Source organism: Leuciscus leuciscus (genome assembly GCF_965113295.1).
Source record: "Leuciscus leuciscus genome assembly, chromosome: 14".
NCBI lineage: Eukaryota > Metazoa > Chordata > Actinopteri > Cypriniformes > Leuciscidae > Leuciscus > Leuciscus leuciscus.
The window spans coordinates 3,334,094-3,358,128 of record NC_138738.1 but is presented as its reverse complement, the minus strand read 5'-3'; the positions used below and the strand labels follow the sequence as shown (position 1 = coordinate 3,358,128).

Below are 24,035 nucleotides of genomic sequence, written 5' to 3'. Positions count from 1 at the left end.
CTAATAACAACGCTAGCTGCAAAAAAATATTGTTGGTTTAACTTAAAAAAGTAACCTGGTTGCCTTCAGATTTTGAGTTCATTGATATTCAAATTTGAAGGAGTTTGATTTAATTAATAGAAACTCAAAATATTATGTTATCTGAACCACATAAATTATCTCTGTTGATATTACAAAAGAAAAAATGTTGCGAAAACAAATCATGAAAATATGTTTTTTTTTTTTACAGTGTATGTACTCAAATCATGATTTAATGCTTTCCTGACATCAAAGCCCTGCACGTCAAGCCGTTCATCATTCGCCCGGAGGTCCACAGAAGTTCTGCGAGGCCACTGAGGGAATTCTGGTCTTTGGTGGGAGACTGGGAGTGAAACCAAATCAAATGTTGTTGAGTCTAAACTTGTGCTGCTCATCCGCCTGGTACATCCCCCTCTTTTCAAACAGGTTTAAACCTATATAACTATAAAAAAAAGAAAGTTTTCACCCCATAATTGGTGGCCAAAAACATTTTTCAGAACTAGATTCTCCAAAGTGAGCTCCACCTTGGTCCTCTCTGTGGTTTTAAGTGGAACCCATTTCTTGCATCATGTGATTCTATGAAGCCTTGCAACATGGGCTTCTCAGAAGTCATGAACTAATTAAAGGTTTCGTCTCCAAAAATTAAAGGGCAGACTTCTGGAATCTGTTTAATGCAGCCTTGAGCCATCGCTCCACAGTTACCTAGAAATAATGTGAACTTCTATAGAAACGCAGCGACTGCAGTTTTTTAGAAAATGAAAAAAAATTCTGTTATTTGTTGCATGTTAATCTTTGGAAAAGGTTTTCTTTGCACATCCTCATGCTGATGAATATTTGCCCCAACAAGGTCATATGACATGAGGCAAAGAGAAACACCCTTTTCCCCAAAATGCTTACTGACTTCCCAATATAAACTGGGAACACAAAAGAGGGAGGATTTAAACACTGATGATTTCCAGACTGCAAGAAAATATCTGATTATTCTAAAAGTTTATGTCTGAGAGACACTGAAGTTACCCAGCCTGTATTTCCACACACCGCTGTAAGTATGCTACTATTGTGAAAGGGTATTTGGGGAGGGAAAATATGGGAATAAGCTGTAATGCTTGCACGAAATGTGTTCAAAGTTTATGGTTTCACTATGTGCCATGACTCAAAAGAGAACGAATGCCTTCCCAGCACAAATGAAGGTAGGTTTATGCTTCTATAAGGCTAATTTGGAAATGTGCACTATTCGTGGCTATCGGACATCACCTATTCCCTGGATTTAGAACATTAGAAGCTTTTTACATTAATGTTTAATATGATTTATAGTGTCCGAAGTGGTTCCGACATTTAGAAAATCTGCATGTCAAAGAAGTAAAATATCTTCATATTTTATTTTAACCATTTAAATTATGACTCAATACTCGTTAGTTTAAATAGCTGTGGTACATTTTATATTATATTGTTTTGCCCTTTGACCCAAATTCACATATCTGAAATGTTAGTGATTATATGAATTATTTAGAAGAATAAAATTATACATCGATATTACATTAATCATTATATAGTACCATAATATAATTTTTTTATTTTTTTATTTAAAAGTACAATTTAAAATTAAATACACAGTTGTAGTGCTGTCTTCCAATGTGAACAAAACTAAAAGTTAACACATACCTTGAATGTAAAGTTGGTGTCTATTTAAGTTTCTTATTATGTTTGGGGTATTGACCTGAAGAAGCAATCTTGTGTTTGTGAACTATAGTAACTCCACTCCCTTCTCAAAGCAAACCCGAAAACACTTGTGAGGAACATTCCTAAACCTAAACGATTCCCACTAACATGGAATAAATAGTTTGATCCACAACTTGATATGTTTCACAAAGAACATGTTCATCCTTCCTGAAATGTAAAGACTTCTGGCTTCATTGAGCATAATTTTGTGTCAAAGGTCGCCTATCGGTATTGCACACGGACAATGTGTTTGCTGAAAGAAAGGAGTAATTGCCTTTGGATGCTTAAAAAGCTCCTTAGCCCATGCAGGGTTTTATACAAAATGAATGAGGCACTTGTAAAATCTTTCTGCCTGCCAGAGACCATGTTCTTTGAAGCAGGATAAATCAGCCGGACCCTGGGGTCAATGACCCTAAAAAGCCCATTTGTGTGACGTTTGTTTTGGTCCTGTTTGTTCCTGTGTGGGTGACTATAGACACAGCTGCCTCCAGCGACAGTACGCACACATGCGACCTCCAAGAGAGCGACCTCATTCAAGCTGTTCTCTGTCATGCTGGTTATTTAGCACACTTTTAATTTTTACAATATAAGTTCAGTAATTTAAACAAACCATTAGATGTAACTCAATCCACACCAGTCGAGCTATGCACATGAATGAGAAGCAACAACCCAGACCACCTTAACCAATTTGCCAAAAACCTCTCAACACACTTTAGGAACTGCATAGCAACACCCTGGCAACCACCCAGAACTCCACAGAAACCAGACAGAATTCTCACAATTGATTAGCAACCACCAAATACACTTTAGCAATCACACAATCCCTTAGAAAGTTTCAATCCCCACACTGCCTCTCTCTCGTCCCTTGCTCTCCTCTCTCGTCCCTTGCTCTCCTCTCTCTCTCACACTCTCTCTCTCTCAAGATTCAAGTAGCTTTACCGGCACGGTGACAGAAATATTTACATTGCCAAAGCATTAATAACACTTTTATTTTTAATAATATTATATAAATCTCTCTCTCTCTCTCTCTCTCTCTCTCTCTCCTCACTGCCTCTCTCTCTCTCTCTCTCTCCTCACTGCCTCTCTCTCTCTCTCTCTCCTCACTGCCTCTGCCTCTGCTGTCCAACAGTCTCTCCTCCTCTGTCTGCACTATAAACACACACGCAGACACACACTCTTCACACACACTGCTACAGAAACAAGAGCGGAAAGACCTGGACTTCTTTGGCTGGATATTTTCTTACATACGCTTGAAAGGCAAGATCATTCTCTCATTTGCTTGGCTGTCTCTGTATATTTAGCTGTCAGCGCCCATTTTCCTGTTGCCGCACTGGAGAAGCTCTGTGGTGCAGGACTGTGTTTGGAAAGAGACAGAACTGGCTGTATAAAGCTGCAATAGACTACATCTCTTGATAGTAACTCCGATGTGATCTTTTAGAACTAATAAATGAGGAGGGATTTTTATAGCAAGAGTTTTAAATTTGAATTGAGCTTTTTTTTTTTTTTTACTTCATTTACATTTTGTAAAATATTCTTTCAATTTAAATAGTATTTATACTTTTTTTTTTAAAAAGTATACTTTTACTTGATTTTAATCAAATTAATCTTACAGAGCTCTAGTTGTACCACCTCCTGTGACCTGACTGCTGCAGATTCATTTTCAGCATTGATAGTGTTGACATAGAAACACAGAACACACACATCTGAGTCTGAGAACATGAACAGCTCCGGTTTCCATCTCGTAATTACGGTTACAACATGGCATGAACGCAGCATAAGCTCCTTGGTTTGGTTCAGAAGGAACTGTAAAAAGCTTCTGTTGTTTGTTTGTGGCGCTCGGTGACTCTCTGTCTAATAGTCTCATAAAATGCGCTGATGACATGTTATGTCTGCGCGAGCAGGTGGGGAAATACATAGGTTGATAGGCAAGTAGGCTATATATATGTACCCTATGTTTTAGTTTTTTAGACCACTTCTATTGTTGATTGCTATCAGGATGTGAAGAGAGTTTCAACCTGTAGGCTATAACACAAAAGTGTTTATAAAACCAATAGCCTACCTTACCTTTAACCATTTTTGATGATGCACTCTCGGTTTCCTCTTGATCACTTCGTTAAATTGCTGTTTTTCAGGTCTACTGAGGAATCATGGGACTGCTGAAAGTCTCTGTTATCTTCCTTCTTTCACTCGTCACGATGACTTTAGCACAGCCGCCTGGATGCAAGATCCGCATCACTGACAGAGGACTGGCGATGTGTAAGATATAGCCCAGTATTCAGACTTAAAATGCAACTACAGTTTCTCATGTATTAGTCTATAAAAGACTGGCCTCTGTTTGACGTCTTTACAGTGAAGGCAGAGACAAAGAATTTCGTGGAAGGAGAGTTGAGTAACATCACCATGCCAGAAATGCGTGGTACCGAGGGCCGCTTCCAATACACCATTAAAGAGTATGTTTATGTTTTATCAAACTGATTTCCACTTTCATAGTCATGATCATCCGGCGCCCTCATGTGGTCATTCACACACAAAGCCCATGAGGATGCAAATGCACATTAAGGACCAGAGTTGTGCACCATTCAGAAATGGAAAAACGCAGAGATGTAAAGTTCAAGGGTCAGAAAGTAAAGTCCTGCCATATGTTTATTCCACCCATGAACTAAGCCAGCTGATTTCACTAATTAGTTCTATCTCATGGCTGAAAAACTGTGCTAATTAGCAAATCTGGGTGATTGGAACAAAATACTGAGGAGGACTTTTACTTTCTGAACCTGGGCTTTACACCTCTGGAAAAAATAATGCCTTTTAAATACAGCAAAGAGGTAGCAAAGAGGAATGATGTATTGCAAATTGAATTAGAATGAAAGGAAGTATTTAAACTGATGTTTCTTTAGTGTGAAGGTCACAGAGCTGAACCTGACCTCTGACCTGCGCTTCCAGCCAGATGTTGGGCTGCTGTTCGAGGTGCAGAACTCCTCCATCTCCCTCAACTTCCAGAGACGCATCCTTTACTGGCTCTTGTGAGTCTGAAATGCATCTGTAGCAATCAAGCAGAAGACTTGAGGTTACAAGCAACAATAGGCCTACTGAAGTTTATTCAACATACTTCTTTTAAACTATAACTACAGTTTACTTTCAGTCTACTTTTTATTCTCAGAAATGCACTGATAATTACACTTAAGTATACTTGACTTATGCTATAGTAGCGTAGCCTATATTTGACCTATCTTTGTACTCAATCTTTTGATCGAGATATACTTAAAAGTATAATTAAGTATTCTATCCCCCGGTTTCACAGACAAGGCTTGAGACTAAAATGCATGTTTGAGCTGTTTTACCTGAAACTTGCACTGATATATTTTAAAATATGTCAGTGCCATTGTTTTGTCTCCAGATGCACATCAGTAATGTTTGTTTCTAAGGCACGTTTATAAAAGCTACTTAAATGTCCTAATCGAACTAGGGTCTAATCCTGGTTTAATCTAAACCCTGTCTGTGAAACCAGGCCTATACGTATGATGTTAAGTTCAGTATAAAACTACTAAACTAGTAGAGTATACTTCAAAAAAAAAAAAAAAAAAGTGCTACAAGTATTTAACTAGAAACCTATCAGTACGTATATGTTTACTTTTATAGTTGCAGTAAAACAAAAAAGTTTTAGTTGTGTACTCAGTTTTCTACTGTTACACTTAAAGTATACTTTTATACATTAAAAAGTAGGCCAATTTAGTCCCTAGTATGGGTTGGAATAGTACACTTACAAATATACTAGTACATTGATATTAGTATACTTACTACATAAAGTATACTTAAAAATATACTTTAACTTTTACTTGAAGTATACAGTATTTATTTTTTGTAAGGGACTTTTATCCGACATTAATGATATTTATAATGTATTCAAATGTATTCATCAAAGAATCCTGAAAGAAATGTATTACGGGTTGTACAAAAATATGAAGCATCAGCACAACTGTTCTCAACATTGATAATAATCAGAAATGTTTCTTGAGCATCAAATCATCATATTAGAATGATTTCTGAAGGATCATGTGACACTGAAGACTGGAGTAATGATGATGAAAATTCAGCTTTGATCACAGGAATAAATTACATTTTAAAATATATTTACATAGAAAACAGTTATTTTAAATTGAAATAATATTTCACAATATTACTGTTTTTACTGTATTTTTTATCAAATAAATGCAGCCTTGGTGAACAGATGAGACTTATTTTAATGTAAATGAAAACTAACAGGCATGAACTACAAGCTATAAAGCTTTGATTCTTTCTATTGAGTGAGAACTGCATATCATACATGACCTGTAGAGCTGTTTGATGAAGTCTCTCTACAGCTGGTCTTCTCCTTTCTCTCCATTAGTTATGATGAGGGAGCCATCAACGCCTCAGCTGAAGGTGTCAACATCTTCACGGTCCTCCATCTCAGCAAAGACGAGGAGGGCCGTCTCAAGATCTCCAACATCACCTGCGATGCGTCCATCGCCAAGATGAGGGCCAAATTTGGCGGTACCCTTAGGTATTTGACTGTGTTGAACTTTGAGCGTGTCTATTGCAAGTGACACATGATTTGATTAATCAATGAAATAAAATGTTTTGCTCAGCATTTTGCATTATATGGCATATTCTCATGTGCCTCAAAATATTCTCACAGCAGGGTTTATGACTTCATCGGAACGTTCCTGACTACAGGAATGCGCTTCATCCTAAATAAACAGGTTAGTTTGCTTTTTTCAGTCAGGATTAGGAGACACGTGCTTGCATATCATACCCACCTCATATTTTAACTTTAATCACATTAGAATAAATTTTAACACATTTTAATTGAAATGAACTGCATATATGTCTCTGTCAGATTTGTCCTGCCTTGAATCATGCTGCACTAGTTTTGGTCAACCAGCTGCTGGAAACAATCCCAGGTTAGAGAACATGTTGATCATCATAAAACTGTTGTGATATATTTATCTGGCAGACATGTGTTTACCTGAATGTGTTTCTCAGTGCGCACGGAGGTGGACAGTTACGTGGGCATCGATTACTCACTGCTGAGTGACCCTGTGGTGACAGAATCAAGCCTTGATATGGATTTTAGGGTGAGTGACAGATGCAAGTGGTGTTCACTGCAGAGCCAATTGATGTCCTGCTCCCCTGCTCTGGATGGAATGGGTGGAGCTTGACTTAGTCTAGCCCTGCCTCTGTGGAACTAATGGGTGGGGCTTTACCTTCAAGCCCCACCCATTACATCCAGAGAGGGGGAGCTGGACATCAAGCTCCACCCACTGACTCGGGAGTAATGCATTAAGTGCACTATACTGTTCAAAAGTTTGGGGTCAGCTAAGGTCAGTTTACATTCATCAAAGAATTCTGAAATAGTTTCCACAAAAATATGAAGCATCACAACTCTTTTCAACATTGATAATAATCAGAAATGTTTCTTGAGCAGCAAATCAGCATATTAGAATGATTTCTGAAGGATATATTTCAAAATATGCAAAAAATAAATAAAAATTAAATATATAAATGTTAAAATAGATTTTTGAAAAATTAACTTTGTTTCCTAATTTTTTTAATACATATTTTCAAAGTAAATATTATAAGTAACCCATCCATCCCAAATTTATTTTAAGACTGAAAATGTATTTTCTTGCCCCTTGAAGTACATTTTCTAATATATAATTTGGAATTTGAAGGTTACATTTGTAACTACATTGTTACATTTGAAAGATATATTTCCAAGCCGTGCTGTTTACAACATATATTTAGTATACATTTTACATATATTTTGGCCAGAATATATAATATAATATAATATAATATAATATACAAATATTTATAATTAGGGGTGTCAAATCGATTAATTGCAATTAATCACATCTAACATAAAAGTTTGTATTTATATAACATGTGTGTACATATATATATATACACACACACACACACGCATACACACATACACACATACAGACAGACAGACACACACACACACACAAACAAACACAAACACACGCACACAAAGTTTTTTAATGTATTTCCCTCCTTCTCTTCTGCACAGGGCATGTTTTACTCCCTTAAGAATGAGAATGAGGCGCTCGTGAACTACGCTGTGAATCCCGTAGTGAGAGAGTACGATCGAATGGTCTATCTCTCTCTCTCCGAGTACTTCTTCGACAGTGGCCTCTTCTCTTACTTCAAAGGTGGCATGTTCCAAACACAGATCGCAAACGAACGAGTAAGACGCCATCTAATACACTTCAAATGCATGAGACAAAAATAAGACAAAAAAAGACAACAACTATTATTCAACTCTCTTCAGATGCCAAAGGACTTAGAAGTGCTCCTCAGGACCACCTACTTAGGGACAATGATGATGCTGGTGAGTACCATTAGACTGTCAACATGCAGGAACCGCACAGCAAAGCCTCGGCATTCACTTATTCTCTGTGTTTGTTCTGTCCTATCAGAACCCGGCGCTGATGGATCAGCCTCTGTCACTGGAGATCGAGGTCACCGCTCCTCCTCGATCCACGATCAAGACCTCCGGTGCCAGTGTGGCCGTCACCTCCATGGTCAAAGTGTTGGTTCTCCCGGCAGGGAAACCCCCAGTACAGCTCAGCAGCATGACCATGGTGAGGACTATAATATACACAATGCAATAATTCGTTTTATGATGAAGGGATGCAATAAATGCACCAAATTTGTCCGTGTTTTAGGAAGGTAAATTCAATGCCAAAGTGTCAATGAAGGGCAAGCGCTTGACTATCCATTTAGATCTGAGAAGGTAAATATGATGCACAAACATTGAGCCGTGTTTGACAAGCTCTTTTAACACTGATTTTGAACTGAGAATCTGTTTTTCAGGTTTAAAATATACTCCAATCAGTCTGCTCTGGAGTCTTTAGCTGTAAGTGTCCTCAGATGTTTCAATTTCACTTTGAATACACCTATAAATAATAAAGATATATAAAATGAGTGGAGAGCAAATGTAATGAAGATGTTTCCTTCAGCTTATTCCACTGCAAGGTCCCCTGAAGACGATGCTGCAGATTTCTGTGGTGCCTCTCATTAACAGTAAGTCAAACTATGTGTATGATCATTTTTTTAATGCTTTGAAAGACGTATCTTCTGCTCACCAAGGCTGAATTTATTTGATATAAAAAAATTAATTAAAAAAAACAGTAATATTGTGAAATATTATGACAATTCAAAATGACTGTTTTCTATTTTAATATATTTTAAAATGTAATTTATTCCTGTTGATGCAAAGCTGAATTGTCAGCATCATTACTCCAGTCTTCAGTGTCACATGATCCTTCACAAATCATTCTAATATGCTGATTTTATGCTCAAAAAACATACATTATTATTTTCAATGTTGAAAATATATATATATTTTTTCAAAATTCTTTGATGAATAGAAAGTTCAAAAGAACAGCATTTATTTCAAATAGAATATTTTCTAACATTATAAATGTCTTTACTGTAACTTTTGATCAGTTTAACTCATCCTTGATGAATAAAAGTATTGATTTATTTTATTTATTTCCCCCAAAAATAAAATTAAAATTGTTACTGACCCCAAACTTTTGAACGGTAGTGTTTAATGTTACAAAAGCTTTAGATTTCAGATAAATGCAGTTCTTTTGAACTTTCTATTCGTCATTGATAATAATCATAAATGTTTCTTGAGCAGCAAATCATCATATTAGAATGATTTCTGAAGGATCATGTGACACTGAAGACTGGAGTAATGATGCTGAAAATTCAGCTTTGATCACAGGAATAAATCACACTTTACTGTATATTCACATAGAAAACAGCTAAAATTGTAATAATATTTCACAATATTACTGTTTTTGTTTGTATTTTTAATCAAATAAATGCAGCCTTGCTGAGCAGAAGATACGTCTTCTAAAAACATAAAAAATCTAAAACTTTTGACCGGTAGTGTATGTTAAACACTATGTGTCTTCAGTGTCACATGATCCTTCAGAAATCATTCTAATATGATGATTTGCTGCTTAAGAAACATTTCTGATTATTATCAAGATTGAAAACAACTGCTTCATTTTTTGTAAGGAAACGGTGATCTTTTTTTATTTATTATTATTATTATTATTTTTTTTGACATAAATCTTTATACATTATAAATGTCTTTAATGTCACATTTGATCAATTTCACACATTCTTGCTGAAATTTTTTGTTTGTTTATTTAAAACAAAAAATATATTGATCCCAAGTGGGATAAGAGATATTTTCTTAAAGGGATACTTCACCGATTAGCATTAAGCTTTGTATCAGTAGAAACCCGGTAGTATTGTTGAATGACCGTGCTTCCCTCCCTCATGTCCCCCTGAGACGAGAGATTTCTGTATTGTGTGTCTGGAAAAAACCTAAAATTACGCAAAAATCATCATAGCGTCATCAGAGGCGAGAGACTACAGCCAGTTGGAGGAGCTCGTTCACGATAAAACGCCGGCCCTCTCCCAAATGGCGCACTTCATGTGGACTTTCGGTCTCGTGGACTTAAATTGCGCGTGCTCGCTGAGTCTACGAGTCCGTAGGCCGTCCCATTCATCATTTTACCGCTCTGAAGTGTGCTCAGCAGCGCCCCCTTTGTACCCTTGAAGCGGTCTTCCACGAAGCCAGCATAGATGCAGGCTCCACACACTTTAACTACCCAGGAATCCTTGCGAAAGGCCAATCAGACAACGGATAGGAGGAGATTTCGCTCACGGACAATTGTTAACATGACTGAGAAGAAAATATTACGTTTTTTATGACCTAGATATACATTTTACCAGTTGTTACCTACAGTTTATACAAACATTATGCTCATCGACCAGTGGTTGATGTCTCAAACATAATAATAGCGCGTTGAATAATACGATCGCATTATGATTCATTCAATAAATAGAACCGAATGTCAGGGCTTTACTGAGTCATGTAAACATAGTATGAATATTGAAACCTGTAAATTCATCTGAAACTCATGCACATTTTCATTATGTGTTAAAATTGTAATCTTAGTTCAAATGGAACATTATGTATTATTATGTACAACTGTATACATCATTTAAATAAGCATGATGTATCTATTGTCTAATGCCCAGGTTGCATGCACAATGTCAAAATATTGAAATGTAAAATTAGGCTGTGTAGTGGACATGGAGATAAGACGTCCGAGCGCAAAAATGTGATTTCTCCTGTCCAACAACAACCAGACCGTTATTTCCGGCATGACGATCGAGTCTGTCCCAAAAATACCTCTCAATGCGCCTCGTGGACTCGCGCCAAGGGCCCTATAGGTCTGCACTACATGACGTCACCAAAGTGTGGACTCTGAGGAAGTCCACAAGTCCGGAGTGTGCCATTTGGGACAGGGCCACTGTCTTTTCAGTTTCGAGTCCGCTAGTAGCCTAGCTGTATCATTTCTCCCGATACTGCCCTCTGTAACCGGTAGGCGTGGCTTGGGAGTGGCCTCGTAGGGCAGCGAAGCAAGTGCATTCTGGGAGTTGTTGTCTTTCATCCAAATGAGCCAAAAACACATTTTCTGGCTTTTCTCAGTCTAGAAGGCACCAACTTACTAAAATAATTTCACATTTCTACTACATAAATGACCCAATTTAAATACACATTCATCTTTCCAGCGGTGAAATATCCCTTTAATATATTTGGAAACATCTATCTAAAAATGGTTCCTCCTGTGTTTTCATGTAAGATTACATTAAGCGAGGTGTGCAGATCCCTCTACCTGACGGGTTGGACTTCATCGAAGAAGTGGTCGAGTATCACAATGTAAGTTAAAGGGAAACACTTTGATCATTTTAAGTTAATGCTATAGACGATATTATATGTTCACAATCCTCTAACTTTGATTTGACAGGGTTACATCATCGTGGGAGCAAACCTACACTTCAGAACAAGTCTGCGAGAACTCATCGAGAACAAGCTGTCGGGTCACACAGACAACACAGTTTAAGATGAGAGAAGAGCTCTTCTAACACTAATGCATGTACGCATTCATGCACAGATACTAAAATATGGAGCAATAAATGGAGGTTTTAAAAGAAGAGGACTAACCTCCAAGCCGAAGCATGATGTTTGTTAACTGTACAGAACATTTGATCCTCAAGACCTGCTATCATTAGTCAACATGAACTCGAAATTAACCGTATTTACTCTCTGAATGCATATTCCTGGTGTTATTGTGTATAATTTGTCAATGCACATCACTCCTAAGAGGAAAAGTCTGACTTTATTTTCAGTCTAAAATGTCTAATACCTTCTCATTAGTTATTGCAATAATTGACTGTTAATATAATGAATATTTGCAGTGTTTATTTATGAGTGCGAATATTCTAGCTTGTTGGCAAAGGCTGACCATTGCTTACGTATTTGACCGTTAGCACAAATAGCATAATACTTTTATTTACACTTTGTGCAAACAGTATCTATCACTATTTGCTCTGTGTAAATACCATCTAACAGTTTTACATTTAGTGTAAATAGCTGTTGCATAAACGTCACACCAATGTAAGCAAATAAGAATGTTTGCAAAAATAAGGGATACGTAGAGCCGGTGGGGTTTCGATCCTCTGCAAACTCACATTCAACTCTGACTCGGTTCTGATATGAAATGCCCACTAATACCATCCAATTAATCAGTGCATTAATTGCAAGTTTTGTTCCACCTTTCAGAAGTAAATGGGTTGCAAATGCAGGTTCATGTTGACTTTAATGGTTTTGCATAAGTGTCTGAAACTCCCAAAACATGTTCAACTGCTATACTGTGTGCTTAGCTGGATGTAACAAAATGTATTTGTACTTTAGGTTGAATTTTATGATTTTTTGTACAAGTTTTATCTTATATTGACTGTTTAATATGCCTTCCGTCATTTGTGAACGAAATTACTGTACCTCTTTATTAAAAAAATTACATGTGAAAACTCAAACCTTGTTTAGTTCATTATTGAAATGAAACTGGTTTTACTGGTTTGGTGGTGGTTGAGGAGAGATCCCCTGATATGATTGTAAAGCGCTTTGGGTGTACAGTAGTGCATATGAAAGCACTATATAAATGCCTCATTCTATTCTATTCTATTCTATTCTATTCTATTCTATTCTATTCTATTCTATTCTATTCTATTCTATTCTATTCTCATACCATTTTCTACTATGAAAAGATCACAAAAAGAAACTAAAAATCATAGAAAATGGATCTTTAATGGAAAAAAAAACTGAGGGAAAGAAGAAATAAGGCACAAATATTATTCCCTTATGATCACAAAAATTACCACAGATCATATAATCATTTTAAAATAATCAAATGAGGACAATGAGGTCTTAAAAGACAAATATAACATGTTTAAAAAAAAAAAAAAGGCTACAGTTTAATGTTTAATGGAGAAGACATAAGCTAAAATTGTGCAATAAACAGTGAGGATCCACTCACTGAAGATAAACATCGGATTGAATTTAAATTTGTAAACACTCATTAAATCAACCATAAATCAGTGCACTTTATCATCAAAGATCAATAGTGGCATTTAGATGATTCCCTCAAACGCCTACAACGAAACATTATGTGCAGTCAGTATGGTTTAATCTTGATAACAAGGCTGGCAACTAAACTACATAAAACAAAGTAGAAAACGTCATCAGTTTTGAACATCAGAATACGGTCTCAGAAACAGTCAGTGGTCCGTCCGTAGATCATAAACATTATACCAGAGTGACAATGCAAATTCAGATTTAAAGAGTGAAATCCCTGAGTGTGTTCTAGTAAGGTTGTTTGGTGATGAAGCGACTGAACATTGTGAAGGCCGCTATGGGTTTATCAGTGGGAACCATGTGACCCGAACCCTGTGAAGGACATAAATACATTCAAAAAGAAGATTTTGACAAAATTCACATGCATAGTAAGTAAAGCTAGTTTACAATGGAAGTGAATGCAGGCTCTACTCTGAACCATATGATGCCTACAATGCAGAGGTGGACAGAAACAAAGTACATTTACTTGAGTACTGTACTTAAGTACACTTTTTGAGTATCTGTGCCCGGTTGCATAAAGCACCTTAAGTTTTTCCCTTAAGTGTGATAGGCCTACTTAAAGGGGTGGTTCGGGATTTTTGACATCGGACCTCATTTTTAAGTCAGCCTGGTTGTTATTCATCAGTGGAGACATTTAAAAAAAAAAATTATCCAGTCCTTATATTTGGATAGTTAGCCGATGCTAGGCTAGCGCGAGTCAATGGTATATGTTAGCCAGCCATTAAAAACCGTTTTACCCACTCCACAGTGCACCAAACGCAAATCAATTATAACACTAGACTATCGATGCAAATGTCCGTTGAGAGAATAATGTTAGAAATCAAACTTACCTTTCATCTCAATGATCCCAAAGGAACTAGTTTCTCAGCAGCTGCGGAATTTTACTTTGCTCCGGTTAGTAATGCGTCAAAAAGTAAACACAGAACAGAAGCGCACTGTAATCAGTGTACCAGCGGCAGGTAAATACACTTGCGTCATGTGTGTACCGGCTCACTCGGTTGCCTAGGTAATCAATATCACTCCGCTGCTGCTGTAGACAAGGCTTATGATTACAGGGAACAAATTATAACTATGTGATGAAAGGTAAGTTTGATTTCTAACATTATTCTCTCAACGGACATATACATCGATAGTCTAGTGTTATAATTGATTTGCGTTTGGTGCACTGTGGAGTGGGTAAAACGGTTTTTAATGGCTGGCTAACATATACCATTGACTCGCGCTAGCCTAGCATCGGCTAACTATCCAAATATAAGGACTGGATAATTTTTAAAAAAAAATGTCTCCACTGATGAATAACAACCAGGCTGACTTAAAAATGAGGTCCGATGTCAAAAATCCCGAACCACCCCTTTAAGGGGCGATTTCCCCTTACCTAAGATAATAACTTAAGGGTGTTGCATATAATCTCTTAGGCTATGTTCACACATGGCTATGTTCACACTTAGCGTCTTTTTTGACAAGAAAAAGTTGACAACGGCGTTTTTTTAGCAAAAAAAAAACGCTGGCAGCGTTCGGTTACAAATAGCAGCCGAGCGCCTCTTTTGTGGCTGGCGCATATACTGACGCGTCTTGACCATGCGTCAACATACGACGAAAAGGGTACCCCCATAACGTCCATATGTGACGATTCGGGTTATGGGTAGGTTTAGGTATGCGTTAGGGTACCGCTAGGAGGCGCTGCTGGTGCGCTTCTGTCTGCGTCTCATATTGACGTTAAAGGGGTACCCTTTTCGTCGTATGTTGACGCATGGTCAAGACGCGTAAGTATATGACGTTTTGGGGTGAGACCGGGCTGCTATAACAAGAGCTGCAACAGTAGCCTAGTGCTGTGTGATGCAAAAAATGTCGAGAAAGAGAAAGTTGGCTCTTGCGTTGGCTTTTGAAGTTACCGGGGAGGAGAATGTCGGTTCACAAAGACGTTTGTGGGTGCACGACAGACAGTTGTTCTTGTTGTTATGGAAACGACAGGTCTCGCTACTCGCTTGTCATTGGTCAGCTGTCAAAAAGGCGCTTGACGTAGGGCGTTCTTTTCAGAAAAGTTGAACTTTTTTCAACTTAAAAAGACGCTCTGAGCTGCAGAAAAAGACGCCGGCGGTGGCGTCTAAAAAAGCGCTCAGGACTTTTTTGAAAAAACGGTTTACTCCATAGGGTTATAATGTAGAACAGACGCTGGCAGTTTGAAAAAAGACGCTAAGTGAAACGGTTCTCTTAGGTAAGGGAAACATTTAAGTGTTTCACGACAGCGATCCTGGATTCACGTTATAAAAGTCTGTTGTTGCCATAGATACGCAAAACACTAACACTACACTTTCGCAGTTTCATCAAATAAAGTAGGCTAGGATATCGGAATGGAAAAAGAAAACAAAAAAGAAAGAAAAATTGGACAGAGGAGGAGAAATGCATTCTTCTTGACGAATATGGTAAAAGAAAAACTATTTTTGACCGTTGCGTTTAAATGACGGGAAAGAGCCCCCGCAATTTTTCCTCGCTAAGATGGTCCAAAAGGGTTCTCCCTATCCATAAAAATTATTCTTGGCACATAATGATCTTCAGCTGGTTCTATAAATTCAGCCATGTCATCTTATTTTTGTCCGCGTTACTCATAAGGTTACGATTTCCAAACCTTAAGTTATACTTAGGGAAATTACCGTTAAGGGGTTTTATGCAACACTTAACGCTTTTTAAGGGTTTACTTAAGTGAAAAAACAGCGTTTAAGGGAAATTCTAAGAATTTATGACGTTTCACTTGAAGAAACCCTTAAATAACACTTAAGGGTTTTTTTTCTGCAACACCCTTAGGTTTAAGGGAAACATAAGGGAGAACTTAAGGGAAAATTACACTTAAGGTGCTTTATGCAACTGGGCACTGGACTTTACTTGAGTATTACTTTTTCTGGAAACTTTTTACTTTAACTTCGCTACATTTGAAAGACAAATATCATACTTTTTACTCCTTGAGTAGAGAGTAGTAATGTCAGTCAGGGGATGATTTTGGTTGGAAATGAAAGTTGGGTTGACGTCAGAAACCGATGTCGGGTTGACATCAGAACACGACTTTCATTTCATGATGTCGGTTGGATTTTGGTTGGAAATGAAAGTTGTTTAAGTCAGAACCCGACTGACGTTTGATTCTGACATCAACCTGATTTTCCATTTTCAACGTTGGGTTTGGTCTTCTAAATGCGAATTGTCATTGCTTTGGAGCACACTAGCTTATAGATAACAGTAAGGGTAATATATTCATACTAAAAGCCAAAAAACTTTAAAGGGATACTCCACCGTTTTTTCATATTAAACTATGTTATTCCCTTAACTAAGACGAGTTGATGCATACCTCTCTCGTCTCAGTGAGTGCACTCAATCGCTCTGGCGCGCGGCGACACTTTGATAGCACTTAGCTTAGCCTAGTTCATTCATTAGGAACCAAACAGAGGTTCCACGTTTTCCCTATTTAAACACAGTTACACGAGTAGTTACACGACCAAGTATGGTGACAAAATAAAACGTGGCACTTTTCTGTGGCGGAATAGCACTTGAAGTTGGGAGCACTTCGACTCGGCGCAGTAAAAAGTCACTTCTGAAAAATCCTCTCCCTCTGTCATTAGAATCAACGTGACTTTTTACTGCGCCGAGTCGAAGTGCTCCCAACTTCAAGTGCTATTCCGCCACAGAAAAGTGCCACGTTTTATTTTGTGTCACCATACTTGGTCGTGTAACTACTCGTGTAACTGTGTTTAAATAGGGAAAACGTGGAGGTGTTTGGTCTCTTCTAACTTCATCTCTGTTTGGTTCCTAATGAATGAACTGGGCTAAGCTAAGTGCTATCAAAGTGTCGCCGCGCGCCACAGCGATTGAGTGCACGCACTGAGACGAGAGAGGTATGTATCAACTCGTCTTAGTTAAGGGAATAACATAGTTTAATATGAAAAAACGGTGAAGTATCCCTTTAAATAGGGCACTATTTGATGGAACAGCCATTTGGGTGTCCGAAACCATTGTGGACGTTATTGAGTGACTTATTCAATCTCACATTCAATCCCACTACTGGAACTGTGTTCTAGAAATAAATGTGATTTTGATATGAGGGTAGGCATAGATTCATACTGTACTGCATAAGGTATAGTATAACATACAACAATGCAACAATAATATAATGCATTGACATTTACTTTTTACTTTTGATACTTAGGTACTTTTAAAAATGAGAGCTTTGTACTTTTACTTAAGTAAAAATAGGTCTTTACAACTTTTACTTGTCGTAACAGAGTAATATTTGACCAGAAGTATCTGTACTTTCACTCAAGTAAGGAAGTTGTGTACTTTGTCCACCTCTGCTAAAATGCTGTCTAGGTATGACATTGAGTTCCAGTTAATTCAGCTTTTCATTCGTACATGAAAACAGCAGAGAGAGATTTGTGGATCATGTGAGTTGCTTTATTGCGGTCTTACCTTCACTGTGAGGAAAGCAATGTTGGTGAATTCCTTGACAAAGCCGCCAACCTGCTGAGATTCACCATTGAAATATTTCCATGATCTGCGCTGCACCTGGACCTGTTGGAGGACATAAAGACAGATCGTTTCTGCTCCGAAAGAAAGAAAAACACCCACATTTGCGCAGTTATGACTGATACATAATTGCACAAAAATGGCAAGAGCTTTTTCCAATGAAATTAAAACAGGCAAATAATAATAAAAAATAAATGAAATAATATTTTTTTATGCATTTAAGATTATTAATATAATATATTATTATTTAAATAAATGGATACATATAAATAATGACAGTAATACACATTTTACATTAATAAAATATTAAGTGATAAATTGTTATTCCATATAATTCATTTCATAAAATATATAAACAAAATATAAATATTTTATAAATGATTATAATCAAGGTATTAATCAATATTTTTCCTTCTAACTATCTATAAGAGTTGAATGACTTCTCTAGGCTTGTGAGATTTTACTTTGTTATAGGAGTTATCAGTGTGATTTCTGAAATGTTCCTTCATGTATTCTCTAATGTCAGTATTTGATATCTGATGCAGTAACAGTGCTTGCTCATTTAGCCCGGCTTCCAGAAATGAAATATGGAAAGATTTTGTTTGAGAAAGGTCTTCAACGTGTGTTAAAACATACATCTGTTCTTCTAGCTCACCATGACGATGATAGGTCACAAGGGTCATTGGAACCGATAGTTTAAGTGACCATTTCATAGCTAAAGTCTTTACTTTACTGGATTATATAAAAGTGTCCTATCCTTGAGAGAAAGAAACCTTCACAAAACCAGTCACGAGTCGCACGGGTATATTTGTGGCAATGGCCAACAATACATTGAAAGGGTCAAAATTATCGATTTTTCTTTTATGCCAAAAATCATTAGGATATTAAGTAAAGATCATGTTCCATGAAGATATTTTGTAAATTTCCTACCGTAAATATATAAAACATTTATTTTTGTGAATGCAGCACAATCGCCGACATAAATGGACAATTTTAAAGGCAATTTTCTCAATGTTTAGATTTTTTTGCACCCTCAGATTCCAGATTTTCAAATAGTTGCATCTCGGCCACATATTGTCCTATCCTAACAAACCATACATCAATGGAAAGGAAATTTACCCATGTGACTGGTTTTGTGGTCCAGGGTCACATATTATCTGAGAGGACTCTCCTGTTTAAAGTTAGAGCCTGGCCAAATCCAACCTTGAAAAAGCTGTGTGTGTGTGTGTGTGTGTGTGTTAGTTAGTCTTTTTGGTTACAGGTTAAGCATCAACAGCATTATTGGAGGTTGACTGAGTTGTTGTTCTGGACAGGCTGGTGCCCAGCAACCCAAATCTGCGACCTGGAAGGTCATGACGTGCCTAACTTCAGGGTCCGAGTGTCAGCCGCATAATCGATGGAGATATGCATCAGTCTATCTGTATATATGTGTGGAAAATTACTATGTTTATCTATTTCTTAGCCAATCAGAAGCATTCAAGATCTTGGTGAAGGGTATAACGTGTGTGTGCGCGTGTGTGTGCGTGTGCGTGTGTGTGTGTGCGTGTGTCTTGAAGCTGACTTCTGCTGATGAAACTGCAAACTATCTTCAGTAAAACTTAAATGTATTATAATTCTGACTCCAGGTCTTCATTCATCATATCTGGTTCTGGCTCTTTGACTGTAAATCCCCTTACAATTGTATAAATAAATGAAATGAATAATAATTATTATTATCATTATTCTATTAACAAAATATAAAATATATTATAATTAAAAATGAAATTCGTAATAATAATAATAATAATTTTAAAAAAGTATAAAAATTAAATTAAGTTTTAATCTTATTGGCTGGCTTTAGGCCATTTCTGGTCGTCAGGGTGCACAGATTTTTAGATTTGAAAAAATATAATTATTTGAATGATCAGACGGAGACTAAAAGCAAGCAGGACACACTCGACTCCTCACCTTTTGCTGGAGAGACTCCACAAACCACTCGTCTCCGAGGAAATTGCAGGCCATGTCCACATCTCCATTATATACCAGCACACGGTATTTCTGTTGAAAAGATGTTATTGAAATCATCTGGTAGACACGGAAATATACGATTCATAAGCATTTACATTCCCATCACTCACTAGTGCTCCAAGAAGCTTCAAGTACTGTTTCTTCACGTCCATGAACAGGCGGTTGTAGTTCAGATTGACTTCAGCACTGCAACAATTTCAAAATTAAAGTCCTCCATCACAACACTCATTTGCATTTTGCATTATCAAAGTCCACTTAACGCACCTGCAGATGACCCAGTCCAAAGCATTGGGCGAGATGTGGAGGGCAGTCTTCACGAGCGGGTTGTTCAGGTACAGGGTTGATGGAGTAGAGTTGGTGCACGGAGGATCGAGACGCGTAGATTTAAACTGGGCTGCCACACTTTGCAATTTCTGATTCAACAAGAAGATTCATGTGGATTAACCCTCAAACACCATGAGCAGGCTCAGATATTTCTTCTTTCTAATATGTAAATTGATAGTTCACCCAAAAATGAAAATTCTGTCATCATTTTCTCATCCTCATGTTGTTTCTTTTTTCTGCTGAACAGAAAAGAAGATATTTGGAAGAATATGGGTAACCAAACAGTTGATGGACCCCATTGACTTCCATAGTATTTTTTTTCCTATGGAAGTCAATGGGGTCCATCAACTGTTTGGTTACCCATATTCTTCCAAATATCTTCTTTTCTGTTCAGCAGAAGAACGAAATTCATAAAGGTTTGGAACAACTTGAGGGCCAGTAAAAGTACCGTTCACCCAAAAATTAAGATGCTGTCATTTTTTACTGACTCTCATGTTGTTACAGTAATATTAGTAGAGGAAGAGATCTTAATGCCATGTCAGCACCTAATATATATATATATATATATTATATATATATATATATATATATATATATATATATATATATATATATATATATATATATATATATATATATATATATATATACACACACACACAAGTTTTACATATACATATGATATATTCAAAAACTTTTCCTGGTAAAACATTGTTACAAAACCCCAAACTGTTCTTACTGTAAATCCCATACACATGCACTTTCACATCTCCAAACAGGAGTGCTGTGTCTGATTACGAGAACCAATGGTGTTTAACATTACTTGTGTCACAGTTTGATTATGCAAATGAAATAGGAGCTACAGCTAATAGTGATATTTTCAGTGAACAATTAAAATAAAACGAGTTATTGTATGATCTCAGTACTTTCAGTGTAAAGAATTGATCATCAAAATTGTTAAAGATGTTAAAAGAAATTCATACAGGTTTGAAATGACAGTGTATTAGTAAAAGTAAATAAGTTATAAAAGCAATGCATAAATAAATAAAAAAAGATTAAATAATTTATTATTTAGATTTTTTATTAAAAAAAATAAATAAAAATAAATAATATATATATATATATATTTTTTTTTTTTTAAATAATGCCAGGAGGCTGTATTAGTAATTAACATGTGACCGTTTTCATTTTGAGTTTGACCCTTTAAAAAGAAAGGTTGTCTAACAGCAACCCACAATCCGGTTTATATACCTTGTTCTGTAATTTGGACCACTGATGGTTGAGGAAGTGGTGGCCCAGGTCTCGGATCACATATTGGCCATTTTCATAGCTGGATTCGAAACACAGAACAAAATGACACTGCGACCTTTATAAAAAAAAATTTTTTTAAATCACGTGTAATGTCACATGTAACTGGTTCATGCTCACCTTAGTCTCTCAGGAACACCTCCTGGACAGGCTGCATACAGGTTATAGATGTTGAGCCCTGACGAGTAGACAATGTTTTGAACTGTATTCACCTAAAGAGTTATAGAAAGATAAGAAAAGATGCTGTAAATAAAGAATATAGGACACTTAATGCATCTCAAAACATTTGTACACGCAGTTCAACTTACAGAATTCGAGCAGTTCACATCCTCGCTATTGTAGAAGTTACACACTCCATCTTTACAGCAAAACTTCTGCAGGTCAATCCACAAGCTAGACAAGAACAAACAAATAAGACATAAAAAAACACACATACTAAAGATTACAATACAAAACACACCACACTAAACATGTATGAGAAACAGCATCAATATATAAAATTACAGTGCATGTTCAATAAAGCAACATGAAGAGTCAATAGGTGAGAAAACACTGTACCTGGTACCAAGAAGCCCATGATAGTATGCAAAATACACCAATGAATTGTCATTTAGCTCATAGCTGGACAAGCCATTTCCAACCGCAATACCCTACAAGACACAAATACACACGTCATACAGAATCACATGGATCGAGATGCGAGACACTCAAAGTCTCTATTGTTTATGGTTATGATGAAGCCCCTTCTACCTTTAAATTGATGCTGCTGTCCTCCATGACTATCTCAGCCAGTGTGGGAATGTAAATGCCCGCGTAACTCTCGCCGGTCAGGAAAAACTCATTCTTGCTGAACTCAGGAAACAACTGGAAAAACGTTTTCAGGGCCAAGTAGTTGTTCATGGCCACCTGGAAATGTCAGCGATGCTCATGGTTACCATTTTTTATTTTTTTTGTCCAGTGCAATCAAGCACTATCTGTACTATGCAATGGGATTGTTTCTCTAAAAGGCAATATGATTTGAGTCATACCTCTGTGTCATTTGTGGTGTACTTCTTGTCATCCGCGTAGGAGAAGCCGACACCTGCTGGTGACTCCAGGTATAAGACATTTGCAATCTGGAAAAACACCCCATATTTTATCTATGTAGACTCGTGACTTTCTAAAACATCCAGGTTATAAAATGTCCAAACAAACTCTTTATTTAAAAACCACTGGACTACGTAAAAAAAAAAAAAAAAAGACACACCGTTGTTTCTTTATTTGGATGAACGCCGAAACGTCTTGTCGTTTCTTTTTATGTAGTCCATGATTTTTAAATAAAGAGTTTGTTTGCATACCCTTTATTTAATACAATAAAGCCAGTTTGCTATAGCCAAGAATATAAGAGCATAAGAGCATGTGACTGGATGAAGGAAGTGTCATAGTCCAGTTACCAGAAATGCTGTTTAAGATGAAAACTGGCCATGAGACTTCCTCATTTCACATCATAGCAATTACTCATTTGGTAATGCTGGAATACTTAACTAATTTAAAAATAAAATAAAGACAGAACCCATACATTGTTCCAAGAATAAGGATTATATTCTAGAGTTGCTCCATCATCTTGTATCTGTAAAAAAGAAAAGAAATTACATGTACATACATACATACATATATAATAAAAAGCATTTGTCTTTTAAATAGTATGGTTATATAATGAAGTGCTGTGACTTCTCACCAGAAAAGGTCCGTGCTCTGTGAGCAAACCATCCATGGAGCTGCATCCTGGTCCTCCGTTAAGCCACAGAACAACCGGACTATTGGCCGGATCTTTCTGAGACTCAACAAACCTGATCAAGTGGAGCAGAACACATTAACGCTGGACAATTAATATATGGGACATTTAAGAATTTTAAAAATGAAAGTGAAAATCAGCCAGTCCTACTGACCAGTAGTGGAGGTGCTTGTTGTCCGCTACACTGAAGTATCCAGAATAATGCTTGAAGCTGGGCTGTTTTGAAAGTCCAGGCAGATATTTGATTTCATCTGCATCTGGAGCTCCAGAAACCTCCAGCACCCCCAGCAGCAAACACACCAACACTAGATGCATCTGAAACACAGCAACACTTACTAACCTAACCTCACAATAAATGGAGCATCACCAATTATAACAATCTGAAGCAAAAGTGTCACCAAAAACCCAAAGGGAAAGCTGTATAACCTTTTATGTAACTAACCAGGAAATTAAGTGTTTATCCTATATATGACGGTGGAAATCAAAACAGAAGAAATGAGGCACGTGTTATTTAGCAAAAGACAGCTTAAAATTATCCATAGTGTTATTATTTTAGTCTTACCATTCCAGGTGTGGGAACAAAAACGTGAACCGACCAGGAAAGTGTTTAAGTAGACCCAAAATTCATGTGACTTCAACTTTCCCGTGATGAAGTCACATGATGGTTTTCGTCCACCGTTTCAAAATAAAAGTGTATACTAAAACGCACAAAGAAACCGTAAACTGTTTTATATATAAATATCTATTTCTGTTTTCCTATTACTATTGAGGTCAGTATTGGACCTTGGATACCTTATACAAATA

The 24,035-nt window shown here is 36.8% G+C and overlaps 2 protein-coding genes across 5 annotated transcripts; one reads left to right on the top strand and one right to left on the bottom strand.

Moving 5' to 3' along the window:
• Positions 1 to 213: 213 nt before the first annotated feature.
• Positions 214 to 12,711, top strand: pltp (phospholipid transfer protein). Of its 4 annotated transcripts, none has more exons than XM_082136439.1 (16): positions 214 to 420; positions 3,870 to 3,993; positions 4,088 to 4,187; positions 4,632 to 4,757; positions 6,122 to 6,277; positions 6,413 to 6,476; positions 6,614 to 6,677; positions 6,760 to 6,851; positions 7,811 to 7,987; positions 8,072 to 8,131; positions 8,220 to 8,384; positions 8,469 to 8,536; positions 8,617 to 8,659; positions 8,763 to 8,826; positions 11,478 to 11,554; positions 11,643 to 12,711. In XM_082136439.1, exons 2-16 carry the CDS (start codon positions 3,885 to 3,887, stop codon positions 11,736 to 11,738), a joined length of 1,461 nt encoding a protein of 486 aa, XP_081992565.1. In that variant the 5' UTR covers positions 214 to 420; positions 3,870 to 3,884; the 3' UTR covers positions 11,739 to 12,711. The 4 variants fall into 4 exon arrangements, with proteins under 4 accessions (XP_081992565.1, XP_081992563.1, XP_081992564.1 ...); XM_082136437.1 differs by lacking the exon at positions 214 to 420 and adding an exon at positions 917 to 1,060; XM_082136438.1 differs by lacking the exon at positions 214 to 420 and adding an exon at positions 1,080 to 1,208.
• Positions 12,712 to 13,135: 424 nt separating this feature from the next.
• ctsa (cathepsin A) lies at positions 13,136 to 23,936 on the bottom strand. Its single transcript, XM_082136446.1, has 15 exons — positions 23,794 to 23,936; positions 23,386 to 23,546; positions 23,175 to 23,286; positions 23,016 to 23,066; positions 22,486 to 22,572; positions 22,208 to 22,363; positions 22,016 to 22,107; positions 21,766 to 21,850; positions 21,578 to 21,669; positions 21,401 to 21,479; positions 20,090 to 20,238; positions 19,936 to 20,011; positions 19,766 to 19,855; positions 17,762 to 17,863; positions 13,136 to 13,621 (listed from the first exon to the last, which is right to left on the bottom strand). The coding sequence occupies exons 1-15, from the start codon at positions 23,794 to 23,796 to the stop codon at positions 13,538 to 13,540; spliced, it is 1,419 nt and encodes a 472-aa protein (XP_081992572.1). The 5' UTR covers positions 23,797 to 23,936; the 3' UTR covers positions 13,136 to 13,537.
• Between the last annotated feature and the right edge of the window lie 99 nt (positions 23,937 to 24,035).

Coding starts and splice junctions, on each gene's coding strand:
- pltp (XM_082136439.1), top strand. CDS start 3,885: ATGGGACTGCTGAAAGTCTCTGTTATCTTCCTTCTTTCACTCGTCACG. Junction 8,132..8,219: donor TAGGGACAATGATGATGCTG/GTGAGTACCATT, acceptor CTGTCCTATCAG/AACCCGGCGCTGATGGATCA. Junction 8,537..8,616: donor ATCCATTTAGATCTGAGAAG/GTAAATATGATG, acceptor TCTGTTTTTCAG/GTTTAAAATATACTCCAATC.
- ctsa (XM_082136446.1), bottom strand. Junction 23,067..23,174: donor CAGAGCACGGACCTTTTCTG/GTGAGAAGTCAC, acceptor TCTTTTTTACAG/ATACAAGATGATGGAGCAAC. Junction 21,851..22,015: donor CATGGGCTTCTTGGTACCAG/GTACAGTGTTTT, acceptor GTTCTTGTCTAG/CTTGTGGATTGACCTGCAGA.